We start from the raw sequence: 24,271 nt of genomic DNA, 5'->3' as shown, positions 1-24,271 counted from the left end.
TGACTAAATGAAGCGGGTAGCAGGTTTTCGTGTTCGCTTCCAATTACTTAATCCTGCGTTAGACAACTCGGAACTTTACAATAAAACCGATAATAACCCAAAACTACATTTTGATGTCAAGTTAATATAAATGTTATTTGAGCTGTGTCAAAAACAGACACGAACTCGTTAGCGGCAAGCGGTCAATAAAGTTAGGTATATGTAAGTGGAAAGGTAATCGTTAAATTTGTTGGCTCTATCAGGCTAATTTCGTTCGTTTATAAATTTTATTCCGATGTAAGGTAGAGAAGTGCAAATTAATAATTTAACGATTTTATTTAAACAAATGTCAAATGCAAATTTCAGAGGTTTTCAGGCCTAAACAATGCTTGTTCTGTAATGGGGGTGAATTTTCAATTTCACATAATGCTTTTTGGCCTGGGCGTGAAGAAATAAAATTTTGTAATTAACTGTATATAATGTATATTAGTTTTTGTAAACGTAGGTATAGTTGACGCCAAATTAAGTTGGGTATGACTCATTCTTAAAATTGTACGGATTAAGATTCAAGCAACGTCAGTCGTATCTAAATCGACGTTTAGTTAATATGCGCACGGGTAGATGTCTCTGTAACTTGTTAACTTCAAGTTCAACTTTTAATCTGTCAAACTTCGAGGTTGCGTAAATTGATATGCGGATTCAAAACTAAAAGCACTTAAAGGGAACTGTTAAAGGGAACTGTTACTATTTAGTGAATTATTAAAATAGAAGAAATGGTTGTTATAATTATCTTATTTGAACCTATACTTAATGTAGGTAAACACACCGATCCTCTACATTCATTTATAACATGCATTTCAGGCAGAAAACTGGCAAATCAAATGCGTTATTCTAAAATGTTGAACATTAGCTACGAGCAAGGTTTCACAATATCGTATACAGTCCTCTTCTTTCGGCAAAGGTGATTTGGTAACGAGACATCTGTATCTGCACCTATCGTGCTTCAGCTTATGAGATTATGTCAAGAAGAAGTCAAAAACAATTTCGTTATACTTATAACGGATGTTCAGTTCTAGTTTAGATGCTACAAGATAATTATAAAGTTACGTCAATGGTTTTCACAATTTCATATGCAAGTTGTTACAATTTACCGATTAAACTCTCCACAAGTGCAAAGTAGTTTTAAAAAAAAACTGTTTCTTGATGTATTGAAGTAAAAACGTAAAAATAAATGTTAACCAGGTAAACACGAAATGACAGAAGAAAAGCTGAGGAATGCGCGACATACGTTTTAGACCGCCCGTATGAATTGTACAGCAGACTCAAGTTACGAATTTCTATCCTTCTCTAGCAACCGTCAATCTGTGTGAGAGGCACCGTTCCATACGCTAATTATTGCAATACATAGCGATGAGTCATACCCAACTTAATTTGGCGTCAACTATATCNTTTAATGATTAATGGTTACCCTTATACGTACATTTTGGATATTGCACCATATTTTATAACGGGCGATCAAAAATGAGTTGCTGTCGAGTCGCCTTTGGAAGTTCAAGTTAAGTACGATTTCCCATGTAAACAAAAATTCCAAAGGTGACTCGAAAGCGATTCATTTTTGATCACATATTAGTTATTATAGTTTTCCATTTATCATTTTGAATTTGTGAGGCAGTGATTTCCCCATAGGTTGTCCTGCAAAGTTTTAAACGATCATTTCTGCGTCGTTAATTTTAAACGAGAATCTTTAAATGAAACTGACGTTTATTATTCTACAGTCACAATTTGACATGACAAGGTATATTGTTCCTACAATCAAACAATTTTTAGCCCCAATATGGCGGATTATGATAAATTGTCGCCACTGTCCTTCACTTGTAACTCACTCAAGCATTCGAACGCTGCAAAAACGGGTTAGTAAGTGCTTGTTTACTTGCCCACCTCAGACACGAGGAATTCACGCTAGTTTTGTCAATTGACGTGAGAGGATGAGAGAAGAATTGGAAGTTGATATTATTGCAACAGAGATGAAAAGAAATAGAATATATTTGTATGATATTTTAATAATATACGACATAGAATATACAATAAAACATAAAACTTAAACATAAAAAAATTTCATTTAAACATATTGTGCCAAACAACTCTTGCAGACCGTTTATTCGAATTTAAAACACCAACAATAATGACGGGACATTCCTTGTATATGGAAAATACTTGCAATTTGCTAAAGTCAATCCGGGGTTATTTACTAATAAAACACAGAATTGGTTTATTATTCAATTCATTTGAATTTGTATTTCTATAGTCTTTTTAGATTTTATTTAGATATACACATCTGGTCAATTGCGTATTTATAAGAGATTTATTTTAAGTCCTTTGCGGTAAGAGCTTCTGATATCAGGTAAAAAGTTTAATTATATAATTTCCGGAATTTTTTATCAAGGTGGCTGTTTTCTTTAAAATAGTTGGAGGCGGTAAAAGAACGCGGCTGGTTTCCGACGGTTTGAAAAGCGTGGTGTCCTATTGGTAGATGTTAGAGAGAAATACGAGACTGCATTGGAGTGGAAAGGGGCTGCGATGTGCTAGAACAAACAAGAGGAAACATCAAGAGATACAAAATGCAATAAAGAGGGAGAACTGACAAAAAGAAGAGGATGGAGGGTAAAAACGAACACAGGAACGGCGATAGAGGGTGACGATACATTGAAAATATATAACAAGCACGCACTGTGACGACACAAGGACGAAGAGGGGTACGTATATGGTCAGAAGAATGTGTGGAAAACCACAGTCGTAGACTGAACGCGCGGAAAGGAGAAGCAACATATGAAGTGGAAATACGTACAATGGAAAGACGTAAAAGAATGGAAAAAGGAAAGAATAGTGGAACAGGGACTGTACGGAAGAGAAAAATAGATAAAAAATGATTGAAAAAGAAAGAAAAGGTGATATGTGAAGTAGTTGAAATAACCGAAAAGAATGTGCAAAAACAAAATAAAAGATAAAGTTACAGAAACAATGAATAAGATATCAAGAAAATCAGAACAAAGCCTGTGTGAAGGTCGATAGAGGGAAAAATATAGGAAGTCGGGACAAATTGAAATAGGAAAAACACAAATGCGCGAATTAAGGAGAAGAAGTTGCGATAAAACTAATATGAGGAACAAGCAAAAGGAAATTCCAGAGCGAGTTTAGAACAAGGTGTATGGAATGAAGATGATAAAAATTGGAGAGCTGAGAGAATCAGAAAGTAGCTATATGTTGTAAGGGGGCGTTTCACCTGAAGGGAAGAACATCAAACTAGATAGGGGACAGTCCTGAAGAAGATATGGATAGAGATAGTATGCAAGGCGGTAAGCTACGAGGAGTAGAGAGAGAAAGCAAACTTATTATGAAATGCTTGTAAAAAAAATAAATACAAAAAGAAAATAGTCAAACAAAAAAAATGGTACGGAAAAGCTACAGAGAAGGACTGAGAGGGTGGAAGTAATGAAGAACTACTAAATTGAAGGGACCGGAAATGAGAAAATCTGAAATTCATAAGGGAATAAAAGAAGTGGGTGCCGAAATATCTCAGGAAAGGACAGAAGAATATAAAAATATCAGCGAAGTGAGGAATGAGGAGAAAATAAATGAAAGAAGGAGAAACTAAGAACAAAGGAAAGAGTCCAGGAGGGAATTTTGTTCAATTACTCAACGGGGGTGCGAGGAACAGTCTACAATTGGTCCGAATGACGGTGTACCTCTCACATCCTAAATATTCTTAATCTTTCCCCCGAGATTGAACATGGTTTTTCGAGTTATTACCAACGGCACCAATTAAAATAACTGCGAGCCCTCAGTATCCATTGAAAAGAGAAATCAATATAGTAGGGCGACGAACCAAAGAAAATAACTGCGAGCCCCCGGTACGAGAGGAAAAGGCACATAGCGAATACAAAAGTCTACCCCTTGAAAAATGAAAGGATTTACGTCCATTATTATAGAAAATATCACCAAGGAAAACAGCCCCTTGTCGCCGCAGAATATTCAACCTGATCACGGATTAAACAGATGCATCCCAAGAATAAATTGTAAATAGAATGTGTTACAATTTGGGTTAGTGCATCTATGCCCAGTTGTACATGGTAGTCAATTAAGAATGCGGAGTACTGTGTCTGGGAACCAAGGCAAAAACCTGGAAAATATTTTCAAGGTTCTGAAAGTAACGCTAGAGGGCGTAACTGCAATCTTAAATCTAAAAAAGCGATGTTTCTGGGAATTGACAATTTTTGCTTTAACTCTAAAAATAAAATGATTGGAAATATTCAAAGGTTTCCCTAAAAAACACCCTGCATCTTCGAAATGGCTGAGCCGATTTTAACCAACTTGGGCTAGTTGAGAAGAGCTAGGTAGCCTTAAGTTTTGTTAGTTTCACATGTTGCCGCTAGAGGGCTTTTTTCAACATTCCGACAGAAATCGTTAATTTTCTCAGTTGTCAGTGGCACATCTTCCAACAACAACGGTAATTGATTGACCAAAAAGTCAAGAAAGACATCGCCATTTAGGAATTGCTCAAAAAAATGTGGCCCAGTAATTCTGTCTCGTAGTATGCCACACCACACGCCCTTGGTGCTGAACAAGCAACCAATGCGGATTTTCTGCAGACCAATAATGAATATTGTGCAGTATGATTCCCCTGTCATTATTAAAGGTGACTTCATCGGTCGATTTTGGATAAAAGTAATTAACAAACATTTAACTATTGACAATTACAGGATTATTTATGTTTTGATTAGGTATTTGTTTTGTTGTCCATGACCTGCAACTCCTATTACTTAAGTGTATTTTTGGAATAAACAAAAAATATGCCTTTTGCTATTAGCATTACTTGCTTACCTTTTCGCGATATTTTGTAATATTTTCAAAAATGGTGATTTTATTCTGATGAATAAAAAAGAAAAATTAGTTTAAAAAAATAAAAATTTAAAAGTATAAAATTTTCTTTGACTTAAATTCTAGGTTAGGAACAAGATATCAGGATGCGGTTTTCGCGAACTTTATTAGGCACCATTTAGCTACTTTTTCATGAATAAAAAACCTACCAATACATTTAATTTTTTTGAGAAAATTAACCATTTCTGTAGGAATGTCGGCAAAAGCCCTCTAGCGGCGACATGTGAAACTAACAAAACTTCAAATATTATATTATTTGTAACCCAAGGACTTTTCAACTATTATAGTCCAAGTTTGTTAAAATCGGCTCAGCCATTTCGAAGATACAGGGTGTTTTTTACGGAAACCTTTGAATATAAATGTAATAAAATAAGTCTTTGAATGAACGGCATTTTGTTCAATTACACAGTCTACAATTGGTGCGAGTGACGGCGTCTCATAACCCCAAAATCTTCTCAACCTCCCACGGTGATTTCCTTTTTGAAATAAACTTCTTTACAAAATTAACCATTGATCTTTATGATTTGTAATAAATAAATTGTATTGCCAACAAAACCTGGAAGCATGCAGTGGGTTTGCAAAAAGAATTAAAATGGAAATTGACTACAGAGGAGCCTTAAATATAAAGAAATGTTGAAACAAAACACAGTAAACTTTATTGTTTCATAATGTACAAATACAGTCTGCTTTGGTAGATCCCGTTTTAGGACGTGGTTTTACATGGGACATCATTACCATGGAGCTATAATCGAATAAAAGAAAATAAAAACAACAGAAGCAAAAGAACTAAGATAACATAATAGATAAACAACAATTGACTATATTAATATTTACAAATACCACCATTTTCTGTATTGTAGATGGTAATATTATTACAATGAAACCACACTCTTGTATAGAAGCAAAACCTAAAATCTAATTTTTGGTAAATTAAATCACCGATGAATGAATATGCACGTTCGGTCATTTGTGCATGACGTAGTAATTAAATTAAAAATAAAATCGGCATGTTATACAATAGACACTTAATTATATCTTACTCGTCATTTATATACAGTAGAGTTCTGGTTAATTGGCGCACCGCGTTAGTTAATATTTGGTATTAAAAATTAAATTAAATAACTTAAATGCAAAAATAAACTTAATTCATATCAACATCGTACCCACAGCACGTACACGCAATTTTTACAGCTTTAAGACAGCCAGGCTGCTTATTTCAAAAGCCCTCGTCCTTTTTCACACCCCCGGGCTAATGGTGATCATTACGCAAGCTCCCTTGTTTGTAAATACGACGTTGATAAAATGCACTTAATCCCATCATTAAAACAATAGATCTATCTAAACAATGTACAATATTCACAAAAATTTACATTAACGATACCCTGCCAGAGAGGGCGAGTGCTACGTGTCGTCTTCGTTCGCGTCATTGCCTTCTGATCCTAAATCTTCTCCTTTCTGCACACAATCTCTTATACCCTTGAGTATAATTTGAACCCTTCGGTCTAGGGCTTCTAAGTGTGGCTCCCACAATATCGGCGCTACCGGATCGTCATCTAAACTTTTACGTAAAGCAGCACTTAATTTTACGGGTCCGTTGTGAAATCTGAAACAAAAATATTAAAATGAAATAAATCCCACAATTTCTGCCCTCGAGTAATTACATTAACGCGCTCGCCACAAAACGCGTTACAAATATTTACTTTACGTCCACCCTCTCTCTGTGTTTCGTCACCGACTGTTTCCTTTCCACGTACAAAGAAAATTCCTTTTATGTGCTAATCTAATATTGTATCTATTAAACTTTATGGCTCCTCCATAAAAACTACATCTATGTAATTAGTTCTGCGGCAAAAGGGGACACTGATGCACACATATATAGCCGAATGGTTTTCCGAAAACAACAATAATGGAAAAACCCATTTCGCCGCCTCCCGGAAAAAAAGAACCCGGGTATCCTGGTTTAAATAGAAAAGGTCGGTCGCGCGCGGTGCGGGGGAACGCGCGCCACCGTACCTACCGCTTTTGTTTTTATCCTTTTCAAAAGATCGAACTAAATCGAATTTATTAGTGGTTTGTGTGACTTGGATGTAAAAACGTAATCCTTTTAACTGTTTATTGCAAATGTTGGAGAAAGGGGCGCTCGAAATTAAATAACCTCTTTTATGCTCAAATTTAGATGCGATTTAACTAAAACTTATACATTCGCGGTTTACGCAATTAGTGAATGGGATAATCTGACCCGGTTTCGTTGAAAATTGGAAAATAAACGAGCCTTTTTATCGAGGCTCTGTTACGTTTAATATATTTTTTCTTCGTTTGGATTTAAATATTTACCTATAGAAACATTTCTTTAATCTCAAATGATTATAGTATAATTAGTTATTAGAAACTGTAGTCGTTTTATGTACAGCAGGGTGGTCCAAATTGGACACTTTTTTATGGAAACGCCCTTTATTTTAAGAAATATATAAAAATGGACCTAGGAGTTCAATTTTAAAGAGAAAATCACTGACTGACTGACACACATAAAATTCAGCTATCTCTAATCGTTTGACCGGTAGAGGGCGTTTTTCGAACTTAAGTGCGCTATAACTTTCTTATTATTAAAGATAATTGATTTTAACAAAATCTTTCATGGGCCACTTTTTTGTGTAAAATCCATAGCGATTAACAATTTTTATGCAGGGTGTTTGGTTTATCATATACGGCCCTAAAGCCTTTTCATATAGACCACCCTATATAGTTTGGAGTTTTTGAAAAGAGCGTAAAATTTTCTAAATTTTGATGTATTAAGAATATTATTTGCAATATTGCTTTTTATACATTAAAATATGTTTACTGCGGACATCTAGGCTTCCATGGCGAACAAAAGATGGCAGGATTGTTTAAAATGACAATTTCTTGGTTATTTGGACATTTTTATTCGTTCCAAATATTTTTAATTTCAAATAACACAAAAAACAAAGGACGTGAGAACTCATGTGAATTCAACAAATAAATAATATATAAATAAATAATGCAGATAATCAAGAAATTGTTGTTTTAAACAATCCTGCCATCTTTTGTTCACCATGGAAACCCATATTTCTGTAATAAAAATATTTTAATGTATAAAATGATATATTAGAAATAATATTTAATATAAATAGTGATACATCAAAATATAGGAAATTTTACACTCTTTTCAAAAGAAACAAGTATAAATTGTGCACAACTCCTGTGCAGATAAAGCGCATTTTTTTAACCGAAATAGCTTTTGTTTTGACATCACCAATGGATATATTTCTTGCAGACGTCTCATACCCGATCACAATAAGAGGTCGAGGGGGAGGGCTATGGTCGGTAGAAATTAACTCCTTTCGTTGAGAATGGTAAAACTAGTTCCACTCCCCCCCTCCCTTCCCCTCCACTCCGTACTTTGATAAGACAGAAAGAAGGGCAGCAGTTGGTAGAAAACGGTTCCTTTCGTTGAGACCTTTAAATAGAATACAATAAGAGATCAAATTAATGTCCCCCCCCCCCCCCCAAGCCCCGTCGCTCACTGCTCTCGAAAAAGAGTCGCACGGGAAAGTTATAGTGTGTACAAACCAACAAACTCAATTATCTTTAATAATAAGACAGTTATGAGGCATTAAAAAATTGACTAAATTCGAGAAACGCCGCCAAACATTAGAGATGATTTCTGTTGCGCCAGTGATTTTTTATTTAAAATTGAGCTCCGGACACCTAGGTCCATTTTAACTAGTATTAAGACAAGACCGGTCTTTTGTTACAAGATAATAAAAAAATCGTGACTGCTGCTGTAGGAAACACACTTTACGAACCTTGGAACCTTGCAGGTAGATTTCTCCCCAAACCGGAACTTGAATTCTACGGCAATACCTCTGGACATCTCGACGTCTTTGGCTACACAGTAAGCCAAAGCACACGCCGCTGGTGCTAGACTCCTCGCGGGCAACATAAAAGCGTGCCCTTTGTGTCCCAGAGTAATGTGCCATAAATTCCGCGAAAGTGGATTGTCGTGGTCATACTTGCAAAAGCCTCTTCTGGATGTTCTTCGAACTTTTCCCGCGTATAGAGCGGTTTTCTCCTGGTAATTTCCGTTTCCGATACATAAATAAATTTATTTATAACAGTTAATTTATCACGTGCTCTCAAAGTTGTAACATGAATTTATAACAAGAATGCGAACTCACTATTGATCACTTCGATATCGATGTTGGAACTCCCATTAAACACGATTCAATTTGCTTATATCGCAAGCAAAGAGCTTCAGAGAGCTCCCGTAAAAGTTGATGTCTATTTTACCGGAAAATGGAAATGGTCATGGAACTGTCGTAAAGAATTAATAATAAAATACTCTTGTGTTGGGTGTATATCTGAATTGTAAAAGTAAACATTCATGTAGATTTTAACCTCGCGGTAAATGCACAAAAATATCGCAAAGAAATTAAAAAATACTGTAACGTCACGTAACATCCCGCGATCGCCATTCGCCGTAAATGCTATGACGTCACGCAACATCGTGCGCGCTCGCCATAGGTCGTCAAAACGAAGACTGCCAGTTAATGGCGCGCATGCGCAGCTGATTTATAAGGCAACGCGCAAGAGGAAGTTGCCAGTCTTGCCTCGTTCTCTAGCAGACCAAGCAAAATGCCGCCAGTGACTCCAAAGAAGGAACGTGGGCATCGCCGGAATATCATTCGAGAGTTTTTCAACCTGTACCAAAACTGAGAATGGGAACAACTAGCATTCTTCTCGATTTCATGCAAATTACACAAAAATTCAAATCTCCCTCGGTGTTCTGGCATAAAGGACCCTCAAAGAAAAATTCTAAATTTCTCACGACACTTGAGGTTGATTGCTTCCAAATTGGCACTAAACAAGGGCAAAGTGAGATGAACACACCTCCGGACGTCGACAATAAACATTTGATCCTAATTAAGGGAATTGAATTCGTAATAAATTTATCGAGCTGGTTGGCATTTCAAGAAGTAATTGCGCCGAGTAAAAAGGCATTCTGCATTCCCGAATCGACGCGGTTTCAAAAAAATGGTGTGCACAAAGCGACACGTCACATCAACGCTAGGAAAATGGCAGATCCATTATCATCCATTTTCTAACGCGGGTGTCATAAATATTCCCAAATTACCATTAATGGATGGAGTAGCGCTTCGTTCAGCATATTAACATTGTCAAGGAGCGCCGTCTCCATTTGGACAGTCGTAATAAATTTTTAATCGCGCTGCAATTTAGGTGACAGGTTTGTAGTTAATTTATAGGTTTCGAAAACTTTTAACCTCACATTGCAGATTGTAAATATTTAATTTCGCTAGATACGGCCACTTTTGCGGTTAATGCGATACCAAAAAGTTAAGGGCGCCAGTAATTCTACCTAATATATTTTTATAAATAAACTGAATAATAAAAATTTAACGGGCGCGCCCCATAAAACCCGCAACTTTTAAAACAATTTTATTAGATTTTTAGAATTCCCCCATTTAAAAATGAAGCTGCTCGAGGATTCTTACTTACGTCCGAATGGCCGTCAAGTGTCTCTTGAAAAATCTATTTGATCTTTCACGATCTAGAAAATAGTCACATTCCTTTTCCATTAGCTTTTGAATTATGTGAAACGATGGAAGGGACTTTCGGCATTTAAATAATGAATATAACATTTTCTGCTATACTTTTAAATTATTCTCCGCGATCCACTAATACTCTTCATGAAGAACATTTGGAAGCGTTAGGGAGAACCCGAGAACATCCTAGAAATATTGTTATTTGCTATATCAGCAAATCAAATTGTCTTTCGAGTTAGTTCTAACAGCGTTGCCAAAGTAAAATATTAGTTCGTCCGCCTCATCCTCGTCTTCCTCTTAGTCAATAATTTGTAACGGTTTTTTTTTCTGTCAGTTAAGGCCAGAGGCGTTGGGATTTTTGGTCAAATTCAGTCGCCGGTTTACTGTTAGATTAGCTCAGGTTCATTAAATAAGTTACAGTCCGACTGAATTTCATCCGGTACCTACTTGATAAGCGACGTAGCTCGGGAAACAAAATGTTAATTTCCAAAAGGGTAAGGGGGCGTCTTAAGCCGTCGTAAAGATCACGTCAAAATAGCAGTGATTTTTTTAGACTCGCGTTGGAGTTTCTGTGAGCTCAAGACCGGTAGCTAAAAACACCTAACTATTCGTTATTCCAGATTGGATCAATTATAAATAATCGTTTCTCGGTTCCGAGAAGGGGTGTCATCTACTTTCAAAGGTACAAGCCACATTTTCTGTACATGGGGGAAGAAATTGAAATATTTATTATAATCGGTGTTGTTTGGCAAAATTATACGAGAAAACGGTTGTTGACGGCATTTTACATCTCAAAACTGGAACTACAAGTTTGTTGAAAATTGTCGCTTTTGAGCTACGATATTTTTAAAAATCATCCTTTTGAGGATCTGTACATTTGTCCATTTTCCACCCCTCATGTAACATTTTGGCAACAGCGCTCAAAAACTGGAGCGACAACATTGTTGAAAATCGTTTCTTTTTTTAAAATTTAAAACACAAATATTCCTTATTCACTCGGGATCACCTGCTCCATTCGCTCGCAAGCTCGTTCGTGTCGCAAACGTAAACTTTCTGAATAATAAGCGTCGTAACATGCTTGTAGTACTATCACGAGAGATGTGCGAGAATTTTAGATTGGAATTAACAAAATAATTGCGCACTGTTAAGTAAGTACCGTATCGACAGTTTCCGCGACTTTTCTTTAATCTACCGATTGCGGTCGAGTACGGTACAATCAACACTTAACGCGACACCGCTGTTTTCTTTTCTGCTTGACGAAGCCGGTAACTTCATACCCATACAAAACATAAGCATTTCCAATACTAAAAAAGACCAATTATTGTGGAGAATGGAATTTCAAAATTTCGTGTAAGATTCTTGAGAAAGACTGGTCACGCCGCAGATGGTTTGGTCCTTGATTAGAATAATGTAGGTAAGATGGTCGCGCGGTGCTGATTGTTTTTAAAGGTGCGATTAAATTAATGTGATCAGTAAGAGAATTGTTTAAGTTGATATGAGTGTTAATTTCCGGAATGTGGAGGTGGGTCGCGATAAGTGTTGTGTTGGATTGAAGAAACAATGGGGTACATTCACGCCATTCAGTTCATTCAATTTATTCAGCAAGAATCATCAAAAATTGAACTCGGCGGAAAATTTATCCACCAGTTAAGACCGACTGAGATCGTCGTGTAAACAAAAAACAAGTACATTGTTCAATTATTATATGAACAACGAGTAGCAGTACTTTACAGTATTTATTGTATTTATAGCAGTGTAGGCACGGGAAATAATAACCCCACCGAACAGGACACTGGGTGTAGTAGGAGGCGACTAAACAACGGTAAGTCAACCGCAACCCTAGCGCTGGAGTTTGGACGGTAAAGGGTGTTTGTGGAATGACAAGATAATAACTTCTATTTTTACCGATTACGATTTATTTATCGATGGTCACCGTGTTGCGAGGGAGCCTAGAGCATCGTCCCATTTAACGGGTTATTGTGTGGAAGGCAACCAGGAGTGATGAAGATTCTGGCACCGTAGTGGCGGTTTCAAGATTGAGATGGTACAGGAGAAAAGTGTGATGTTGCTATAAGTTTTAGGGTGGTTTCTGCCCCCGTTTTAAGTCATTTTAAGAGTTGGGTTCTGTCAAAAACGTATCTTATTTTTCCTATTTTTTCCTTCTTTTCAATTATGTGCATTGGCGTGGACAAGCATTTTTTTATTAGTTTGGTAGTCGGTTTAGGGTATGAAGTTGATTTTTTGTGGTTGCACGGTTTTTTAGCAGGATTTCTTAAATTTTTTGGTTGTGTCACGTGGGGTAGTGGTGGGTTTGTTAATGCGTTTGAAAACCTAAGGCGCCGATGAGTCGTGGGATACGGCGTGATTGTTTCAGGTTACAGGATTTATTTAGTTTGCTTTGCAGATATCGGAAAATTACTCCACATTAACTAATAAATCTGATTAGTAGCTGGTAGTTGGTCGTTCGGGAAGAATTGTCGGAAAATTCGCGTTGAGCCGTAGGTCAACATAAGTTAACCACTTGTGAATTACCGTGAGTGTAATTATTTTGTGTTAGGAATTCCCGTTGATACAAGACCAGAGTTAGGTGAAGCACCTGTAAATTAGCGCATGGTAGTTTTATAATCCAGACCGAACATTAGCGTGATACGTAAACGAAGTTGAATACCTGTAAAATTTAAATCGCGGGGAATCAAATCCTTCTGACCAGTTAAGAGATAATTCTCAACAGCGTGAAAACCGGTAGGTGACCACTGTCGGAGGGGCGAATCAAGTGCGTACGCGTCCCACCTCGCGACCCGCACACTACCTGTTGGCATCTGCTCCATCCCAGAAATTTGCGTGCAGTTGACCAAGCAACGGATGCTGCTACAGTGCTTATCGGAGTAGGAGTCTTGGTTGGCGCAGAGAGCGGAGGGAACCCCGCTAAAGACTTAGAGCGGGATTTACAACGCCCCCCTTCCCGTAAAACTAGATCGGGCAACTCACTATGTGGGAGTGGGTGCGTTAGTATTGAGGCGTGGTAGAGGATCCGACCTAAACTCATCAAAGGATACCAGGGGAACCGGTGTCTTATGAGTGCGCATGGATCCGCGGAGACTACACGGGGTCACCAGTAATGCTTGGCACAGGACCACGATCCCTGTGTCATACGCGGGCACGTACCCTAAAATCCGTAGAAGTTTTAGGGTAAAACGGCACCCTGGCAAGCAATAGGATGTGTAGTAGAAGACGCTTCCTCCCACACCCACCAGACGGCGTGAGTAACTATGACTCTCTTAGGTAGGTAACCACTATCTGGCAGAGGTGGAAGGAGTGAGGGGCGATATTCAAGTCCGCGAAGAGATGCGCGACACATATATGGTAAGCTCACCTGGAGGTCACCAATATTAGAAGTTCGCACGCCGTCGGAGCTCCGATCGAAGGTGACCCCAGCCAAGTCAGAGTTGCTGTCACTGCTATGGACGCAGAACAATACGCGATCCTTAGGCGTTAGAGGGCTCCCAGCTCAGCATAGATGAGGCTGCGACCATGCTGGAGCTAGATGTGCAGTGGCATGGGGACAAAGCAATCCCGAACATCAGTCGCGAACAAATACAGACAGTACGGGCCTGCATACTAAAGCATAAGGAGCAGGCCCATGGCGAATAAAGACTCTTGGTATCTCACTGATCCAGAGTTGGGGATTGAAGCAGAGGTTGTTCCGTACGTAGATTCAGACAGCCGTATCACCTACGTGGGTGTGGAAATATCTTCTTGGAGTGGGATACCGATAGATAGAGTGCCCAGAAACGCTCAGCCGAGTCAAACGGCTGAAGTCACACCAAAAGATAGAGTTGACCTCCAAATACCTACCTTGTACCGGATTGTCTTAGCAACTCCGACAGACGCAGTACTTCGTCAAATAGACCAAGACCTACAGGTAGTGGTGCGAAACATATTCTACTTGTCGCCAATGGGTTGCTATACTGCGGCAAGAAAGACCGGGGACTGGGTATCCCGAGGCTAGAGGTTTTGGTATCCTCGGTAACCCTAAAAGCAGGGATTCAGTCCCATATTGATCCCGTAATTCAGGCTGCCGACTCTCGCTTGGAAGACCGTCTTGAGTCAGTATCCAAGGCCTTGTATCTATGAACGGATTAACAGATGCAAAAACCAATCAAAGATGGAAGAGCTTAACCAGGGAAAGGCTTTCGTAGTCGACGAGCTGAAGTGCTCAGACAATATAGTCACCTGCTATCGATCGTCCAGCCAATGCTTGGGGCATCACGTGGGGAAGTCCTACCGAGTGTGGTAGGAACGAAGGGGGCGACGCCCAAGGAGACAGTTAAGGCCACGGGTCGCCTGGGTATCACCGATCGAAAGACGTCCGTGTACCGTAGTTCCATCGAAATCTACCACCGATTCATGGACTACAACGTCCCCTTTCTCACTGCCAAGGTAACACTCGACGCTGTCACCCAAAAACCTTTGGAACAAATTAACCTCTCTCGAAGTGTCATCTTTCATATTTTACCAGTGTGACATGAATGTTTTCTGTGTACGCCGTTCCCTAGTAGGGCGCTCCTCGCTCTCCTCGGGAGGATCGGTTCCAGAAGTGCTAGTAGTAGGGATGAGCGAGTGAGGGCGTTTGGTAAAGTTAAGCTTTACTTTTAATACGGAAAACTCAAGCATTCCAACTCGTAAGTGTTTTCTTGTGCACGAATTGAGGTTACCGATCTTCTTTTTTCTATTGTAGGGTAACAAATACCGACCATATAGTATTTTGAAGTCATTAGGGACGTATCCAGTTCTTTTCTTTTGTGTACTCTCTGAATAAGAGGTTAGCATTATTGTGAGTTATAACGTAGTCGTAATTAAGTTACTTTTTAGAGTCTTTGCAAGGGGGTTAATATTCAGCTGAATCCGGGGAAATAATCGACCTACTGCAGATGAGTGTGCTGTAAAACATCCCGTAGAATCATTAAGATCTTAAGGGCAGCCGAACGTAGATCGTGAGAGAAATATGCCTGGAGCACAAGCTTTGTTATCTCCGTAGGAGTTATTTTTGGTTACACCAGGAACCTGTGGAATTGCCGAGACAATTTATCGTAAGCGGTGATGTACCTTCAACCTTTTTCTTTCTTTTTTTTGTTGTTAAGACCTAAATATCTATGAACCGTTTATTTCACCCACATATGTAAGTGGAAATTTTTACGTGTAATTAGTATGCTTGATGTTTATGACTGTTTAATTATCAAGTACGATTTACTCTAGAGAATTAATCACTTGTAAGATAAAGAGCTCGTTACTACGACTAACTACCTATTATAGTACATCATTTCAATTTTAAATTCTGTTAATTATACTTGTTGCTTAGCGGGGCGAGGTGTCACATAACTTCAGGGGTTGTTGCATACTCTTTGAACAATAATTTTCCTTGTGGGTCAATTGTTGACTCTTTATACTGAAGCTACCTTTCCTAATTCCGGTGGCTGCAGATAAAATTGTTGGTGGAGTTAGGTGGCGCCCGAAAGACTTGAATCGAAGCACCAGTAAGTATTAGTGGCGGAGATTTACTTGGAACCTTTTATAATAATTTGTTGTCCAAGTTTTTAATTCACTTACCTACTACCCTGAGTAAGAGCATATCTCTCTACGCTGTTAACTATATGGCTAACGGAGCTAGCTGACCGATCAGCGGCGTGTGTTGATTTCAAATTGCACATGGTATTTTATAGTGCCCTGCATTTTAAGCTTGCGCGTTATATTTTTGTATCGGTTAAATAAAAATTCGATCATTTACTTTAACCCGTTTGAAAAATCCAAAAAAAATTACATTGTATAACATTGTTTCACGTGTGGACCTATCTCGACGAATTTATTACTAGATAATGAGTATTCTCCAATTTGGCCACTTTAAAGATTTCACACACCTCACAACAATATGTTTTGCTGTTGCTACGAAGGTCTGCAGTTGAATGCAAAATTTTACGAACCCAGTAAATTGCGAGTTTCATGTTAGTTTGGGTAAACCGAGTGATAATTTGTAAAATTAAAAGTGATTATTAGAATAAAGCAAGTCAATCTTGTGTTAAAATCTAGTTGTTTTGGCCTTTTTAAGTCATTTTCAGTGACGAATAGTGGGATGACGGTCTCATTTAAGGGTTCTGTTGTAGTTCTGCGTTACATTTCAGTATTTTGTTTTTTGGTGTGGGTCATGCATCACGTGGTACGTACGGTATCATGTGGAAGTATTCATCAGAAAACTTATTCGCCATGGCATATTTAAATCGAAATCCAATCCACCACGTGTCGATCCACTATCTACAATCCAAGAATTGAGAACGATAAAGAGGACCGTTGAACTTACAATTAAGAATTCATTTGAATGGAACACTTTGTGATTGCCAGAATAATAAAAAGCCCAACTAAACTACAACATCTATCGAAAGTGACTTTTAGAAATGACTTTGTTGCGTGCCAAAGAAGTGGTACGAATTGTGAACGAAAATTAATCACGCTTATCAATTGTCTAAAAGACGATGGGGTAATGTTACAACGAAATTAAGGCGTTATAGAAATGCATGTCTCCCACTAACGGGTAGGAGCATTCAATTTCCCACCGCACTTTCAATAAAGATAAAACGCGATAGATTCACGTGCATCACGAGAAATAAAAGTTGCAGCTTCCGATCTCGGAGAACGCTACCGGTTTTACAACTATATAATAGTGTTTATATCGTGATTCGTGACCTGTTACTATTTAGGGTGTTGTATAGGGGTTTCGGTAAAAAGTAATCTCGCCGCTGCTGCTCATTTTGGATGCGGTTACACGATTCAAACGAATGAATGGAAAAGATTAGAATCGCGTGTAACACGCGTTTTAACTGCCTTGGAAGACTCCCCCGGCTTATAATAGATCCCTTATATATATATGGGGGATTATAAGATCTTAGTTACGTTGGTTTCTTTGTTGTTTTTTTTATTGATTGTCACATCGTTACGTAACGGAAACGTCGCTTAACGAACCTAATGGAGAAGTTGCAGAATTGTAGAAGGGATGATGATAAATACTCATGTAACATGCATGAACATTTAAGCTCCATGTTGGTTGAATAAGCACAGCACACATTTTGTAAGTCTATTTCCTGCTTAGTGCCCACATACTGTAATCATTTCCGATTTAAATTTGTATGAACCGTTTTCAAAACTTAACACTAAATCTACCCTCAATTTCCAAAGTTCGTAAGTAATCGCGTATCAGTGGTTGTTTATTATTTAAACGCAATGTACGTGCAGTCTTGTTTATCTTTCTCCTTGAGATGCACCCTTAACATCAAATTCAAATGCAACATCCGAGCTCGAGTTACACGTCTTACATACATATGTAAAGGTCGCACCTTGATTTTCCACGGCGGCGCTACAATCAAATATTCAAAAGTATTTTCACGTCTGACACGTCGTCGTGTTTTTTTATTCGACTTTTCGATCAACCGCTAAATGCTAGCGCGTTTTTTGTGGTTTTGCTTTAAAGGACGATAGAGCACGGTCCGGCATAAAGTTTGATCAGTACTCAGTAGTTTATTTCTATTTTGAGTTTTTAGCTTTTACTCGTTTTAATGCCCGCAAATTTCGGATTAAATGTGGTATGAAAGACAGAGGTGACTAGAGCAGACGAGGGCCCCGTGGTTGTACAGTGTGTCCTATTTTAGTTGAGGCTGAATTGTATATCAGTTGTTTTTAAAGATATGAGAAATTTGCGGTTTTTGCTACCCTGTGCCACTTTTTTGTGAAACTTTCAATATAATAATAATAATAATAAATGTCTTTAATAAGTACCTAGGTTAAATTACATAGAAATGGGTACAAAGGGCGAGATTCAGTAATGGAATGAAACATACATACCATGTCTGCTCTTTCATCTAACCCATGTGATTCCGTTCATTAACAGAAAATACAAAAAAAAATAAAAATAATATATCTAGGAAAAAAAAACCTCAAATTAAATTGTAAAATATCATTGAGAAGAAGACTGTTCGTGCAATAACCTCGACATGGTAGCTAATGTAAATGTTTTGTAAGGCATGCTTTTGATGTCCATAGCTAGGGAATTATACCATTTGCTGATGTTGTAGGTAAAAGATCTTTCATGCCATGTCACAAACAGAATTAGCGTAGTAGTTATACAGGGGCTCAGTTCAAAGTTACTCATCACCTAATGGCAATCTTGAAAAGTAGGCTAAGGTCACGTGGCGGCGACCTTGGAAATTACGTCCAGGTGACAGTCGCGTGCCACGTGGGCGGTGACCTTGGAAAGTAGGTCGCGGTAAAACAAAGGGCAAGCTAGAGTTATATTACATTTGTTGGGATGTCAAATTACATGTGCAAGGTCAATGATCTCAATTGATGTGCTGTTAAAATACATGTTCGAGGTCATCGCAGGTGAATGACCCCATTCAAGGTCAATGGCTCCCAGTTTTGTGTTATTAAGTTACAATTTCAATGGCATACAAAGGCTCTGATGCAATTTCCTCACTGACCCTATACATTTCCAAGGTCATCCAAGGACAATGACCTCATTTGTTGTGGGTCAATTACATTTTCAATAGGGAATAGAAGGTCAATTCCCTCGTTTTGCGATGTCCAATTACATGCATGAGGGAATCCAAGGTCAATGAACCAATTTAGCGGATTCAAATAACATTTTAAAGAGCATACAAAGTCAATGATCCCATGTTTTGCGATGTCAAAGGTGAAAGACTTCTTTATGTGGTATCTAATTATACTCTCACGATCAATGAACTCATTTTTTCCGCGTTATATTATATTTACAAGGTTACCTGAGGTAAATGGCCTCAAATAGTCTCTAATTACATTCTCAAGGTCATCTGAGGTCAAATTACATGTTCGAGGTCATCCGAGATCAATGGCCTAATTTTTAAGTGGCGTCTAATTACACCCTCAAGGGCATACCAGGTCTATGACCCCATTTTGCGGTATCAAATAACACGTTTAAAGTAATCCAATGTCGATGATCTATTTTTTTGTGGTGTCCTCTTATCCCTGCCTGTTGGTACCTAAAAGTGATAAGAAGAATGAGGTGAGAGTGGCAAAGACCAAGTAAGACGAGAGACGCGTTTTGGTGACCGCTAAAAGTAGGTGCCAGTGAAATTAAAGTCGATAATACCGGCTGGTCGCGATTCACTCCGCACTTGTGATATGAAGAAAGAATAAGTTAAGGAGAACCAGCAAACAGGTAATCCATTTTATCTTTATAATTATTCCCTTCCGCAACAGGTGGTCTTTTTAAGTGCAACACTCTGTATACTCTATGTCAATTTTTTCCTGTGTAGTGTAGGGATTTTGGTCACGTATGATTTTCGTTCGTACTATGAATATTGGTTTGCTTTGTCTTCATTAGCTGTCGGAAATTGCACTATTCGCCATCTTTCTAGAGAGGCCAAGATGGCGAATTTATAATCTGCTGGTTACCTAAAGTGTTGCTTAATGTCAAATTTGTCTGAATCGAAAACATTAATTTTTTGGGTCGGCTTGAACAAAGCAATTTGGAGATGTTTTGGATGCCGCTCGGTGGGGGTTGATTTTTTTCTACATCGATATGGTGACCTGAACTTTCTAGTGTGGTTACTCCTGTTATTTCTAAGGCCGACTGGGTTTAGCTCTAATGAGGTAAATTGCTTGAATTGTCTGAAGAATGGTCACCTTGCTAGATTCTTAGAAAGCATTGTTTTAAGTGTGGTAATCTTGATGTTGCAATTCGTGAGTGTTCTCGCTGCCAGTTGGGATATAAGGTCGACTTATTGGGAAATTCTTACCGACGATTCTCGAGCATTGATAGCTTTTACGGTACGGTCTCGCCGTTTGTATCAGTTTAAACGACTTCCCATGGGGTTGCACACAGTACCTACCAGCGTTGGTAACGACTAATAAACTAATAAACCGAGTACGGGGGTAGATTTGGAGCCTTTGTTTTAAATACTATGCGATCAAAAATAAGTTGCTGTCGAGTTACCTTTGGAATTTTTGTTTACATGGGAAATCGTACTTAACTTGAACTTTCAAAGGCGACTCGACAGCAACTCATTTTTGATTGCCCGTTATCTCGACAATAACTTTCGACGACCAACACACTGAGGTTTTGACCAAAGTGTGTTAGTGCTTGAAAGCTGCAAAGTTACGAAATAAGAAGTGACCATTTTGTCGAAGTGAGCTAAAATACTTAGGGTATGTCGTCAATGAATATCGACTCCAAGATTTCCGCCACTGTTAATATCCCTACATAAACTAAGGTTTCTGAGGTTCGAGCTTTAACCGGAACTGCATCGTAGTACCGTCGGTTTATTCCGAACTTTTCGACAGTAATTCAACCACTTACTTTAAAATTTAAATGGACTGAGGCACAGGACCAACTTGCTTAGTGTCGACTCCAATTTTGTCATTCAAACCGATGTTAGAGCGTTTGGTATAGGGACAGTGCTAAGTCAGGGTTATCCAGGAGAAAAGAGAAAAGTTATTTGTTATTTATCTCGATCCCTCACCAAACAAGAACGTAAATATTCTACGACGGAACGTAAGTGTCTGGAAATCCTTTGGAGTATTGAGAAGTTACGACCGTTTATTGAGGGCACCCATTTTAAGGTCATTACAGATTATTGGTCTTGCTATTGTCTTAATAACCTTAAGGAACCATCTTCACCGCGAATTACATGCTCAAGCGAATCCGACCGAGCAAGTAAATGAAACTCTGGAGACGATGCTTAGGCGTTATATTAAGGAGAACCTGCTCCACGAGATGACTACATACTCTCCTTATTTTATAGCTTTTGGCAGAGATCTTTCGCCTATTGAATTAGGGGATGGGGAACTTGCAGCTGATTTCGAGATTGATCGATCGGTGAGAGGGAAGTCATTATGATCTAAGGCGCCGTCCTGTTACTTGTAAGGTGAGTGATAAAGTCTATCGAAGGAAATTTCCTCAATCGGATGCAACGAAACAGATCTCGGCTAACTTAGCACCAAAGTATATCGGACCTTTTGTTATCTTTAAGGTTTCCTCGTGGATGTTCTAGCTGCAAGATATGGTCCCGATTACTGAGGCGCTTTTATTTTCGGGCTGGTTGGTTGAGGACGTTCGAAGTTGCACTCTTCCTTTTTGTTTTCGAATACATTTCAATTCATATCTATCCTTCATTTTTCGGTGAGTTTCTTGTATAACTATTCTCTACGTACTCTTCTGGGTTGGGTTGTTTCGGGGTTTAGGATTGTGTTTGTGTGCTGGTGCGAGTTGGCAGAGACAGTCTACATTTCAAAATTTATTCTCTTACATAATTTAAAGCTTCTGGGGGCGTTGTCTTTTGTGTTTGTCTTTGTCGAAATTTGGTTAATCGAGGATTTGGTTTTCGAATGGTTGTCACTATTTAGGGGAGTGGGATTTCATGTAAATAACTATTATACAAAAGTCAGCAAAATGATACATTACTGGCGAGGAAATATGGGGCTGAGTACTTTAATTTCCGAGTAAGGTAATGTCATTTTACTGCCGAGTTTTGTATTAAATTTTACCCGAAATCGTATTTTAATATAAAATTTCAATTTTAATATATAAGTTTTGATTAATGTCAATCTGTCAGTGATGACAGGAGTCATTATAGACATTTGGAAATGTCAAAAATGCGGCCGGTAAAGTGACACATGGGGCCAGTAAAGTGACAAGCGGCAGGAAACGTAGTCTGCTCTGCCTCTGTCATGGAAACTCAAATTTCCTGATAGAAAGTAGGCATGAAAATGAAGGTTTCAGGACGATTTTGGGTAAAAATTCTTGTCGATTCGCATTTTAATCTAAGGAGTGCTGCCATTAATACGGCGTAGTTTTTCCGTCCCGTCTGTATTATCTCATTTCAACAGACGACGGGTCTGGTTTCTTAGAACTTCACAACCTTATAATGTCGTGGTTTTCCTTGTAAACTTAGAACTCTGTCTCATGTTCTACACGTTACAGGTGTAACAATCTAAATAAAGTGCGAACTAGTCGAATATTGGGCTAAGATTATTTTGATGAAACAAACCTATACGAGGCTAGTAACTAGCGGAATGTTATGCGAGCTTGAGAATAGCTCACTGAAAAATGCAGTGGTTTTATGTTTGCAAGAATACACAAAAGACCGAATGCAATTACAAATATTCCGAAGGCACATTGTTAATTTTTTTGTTATTTATTGCGTTAGAAACGCGTTGAAAATAAAGCAGTAAAAGAAGACCGCCAAGGAATGGGAACAATAAAATCGAAAACAAAAGCTTCATAAAGCAATTTGAGATTAAAGCACTTTTTGTACTCCTGGATGAAAACCACTAAACAATTTAATTCCGAGCCATATTTCTCCTTATTAGCCAACATTAATGTAACTGTTAAGGGAGAGCTTTGTAGATACGAATTTCCTTCAAGAGGCGCACGCAATTATGTGCCGCTTGCAAAAATTCTAAATACCTCGCCAAAGATAAAACTGAGTCAGCGAAAGAGGCAGATTGATAGAAACTCATTACTCCGACATACCGCTAAATGCGGCTTAATTACGACCAATAATAATCTTGGCTGCGGGTAGGTCATTTATGTGCGGTTTACGATCGAGAAGAAAAACTTCACCCTTTATCAAGTGAAATTAATTACACCTAACAAATGCAGATTATCGCTTAATTGTCTTTTAAAATGAAACGTTTTTCTTCGCCGTGTTAAATGAGAATGTAGAGCGACGCCATCTGCTTTGTAACTACAAAGTGTCAACCGGCGGGTTGTTTTTGATACAACCATAAAGCCGTTAATTAATTATATTAATGCGGTAAGATTTTAGAACAAATTTTGTTGTCACGCGATTTGGAAATGGTGGTTTTTTTAGACATCTGCGTTAGAATAATTGTTCATCTCATATTCTGATTTTCATTCGAGTCCATTCTAAGTAGTTAATCCTGTCGCGGATTTCTAGTACAAACATGTACCTTTGATTACTTGAATTTTTTCGTTTTGCAGTTATTTTCAACACCGAATTTTTTGTTACAAACTCTGCACATTGCTATTCCACATAAATTGTTCCAACGTAATGCCCCTTTCACGAGCTATTGTTTGTTTTATTAAATTATCAAAGATTTTTCATTTTCCAATCTTATAGTTATTAGCAGCAACATCCAAAAATTCTCGTCGATATTATTTGCGCATAGCTGGGCCATAGAGGTTGTTCGTACCTCACGTCAGTAAGACGTCAGAGCTTCGGCTTAAAGACATACCTTAGGTTGTTGAAGACTTCAAAATTGCGAATCAAAGATAAGGACCCTACCTCCTTCCTCCAATCCCACCGTACGATGGTCAAATTAGAGTAGAGATGTGCAATTAAAGAGTTAGAAAAACCGAAATTAGCCGATTTCGTTTTTATTTTTTTCTGATGTTATTTTACTAGAGACAAAAAATAGAAAACACTTTCTCATTCACAAAATAAAACAAAAGTAGTAAACTGTTGGTTTTCAACAGGATGTTGCACCCGCACACAACGCCCTAATCGTACGAGAATGCCTATGGTACAAATTTTTCATTTTCCAGGAAATTTTTCCGATGTACTGGCGGCCAAACTGTTAACAGGAACAAAAAACACCCTCAACCTGGGAAACACTCAGACATTCGCATGGTCAGACTCCAAGATTGGATTAGCATGGACCAAGGGTAGCCCCGAAAAATACAATAATTTCGTGGGGAACATAATTAGCAGAATTCACTCCGTGACCAACAA

At 38.3% G+C, this 24,271-nt stretch overlaps 1 protein-coding gene across 1 annotated transcript in view; it reads right to left on the bottom strand.

The window, feature by feature from the left end:
• Window positions 1-5,547: 5,547 nt before the first annotated feature.
• The window catches only part of LOC116178169 (extracellular serine/threonine protein CG31145-like), a gene marked incomplete at its 5' end in the record, with an annotated part of 44,274 nt that continues 25,550 nt past the window's right edge, over window positions 5,548-24,271 (bottom strand). The window contains 1 exon segment of the mRNA XM_031497584.1: window positions 5,548-6,517. Coding sequence (XP_031353444.1) covers window positions 6,316-6,517 — 202 coding nt within the window.

The sequence above is a fragment of the Photinus pyralis genome, unplaced genomic scaffold, assembly GCF_008802855.1.
Source record: "Photinus pyralis isolate 1611_PpyrPB1 unplaced genomic scaffold, Ppyr1.3 Ppyr1.4_LG8, whole genome shotgun sequence".
NCBI lineage: Eukaryota > Metazoa > Arthropoda > Insecta > Coleoptera > Lampyridae > Photinus > Photinus pyralis.
Note: the sequence above shows the minus strand (reverse complement) of the source record. Positions and strands in the feature narration are given on the sequence as shown.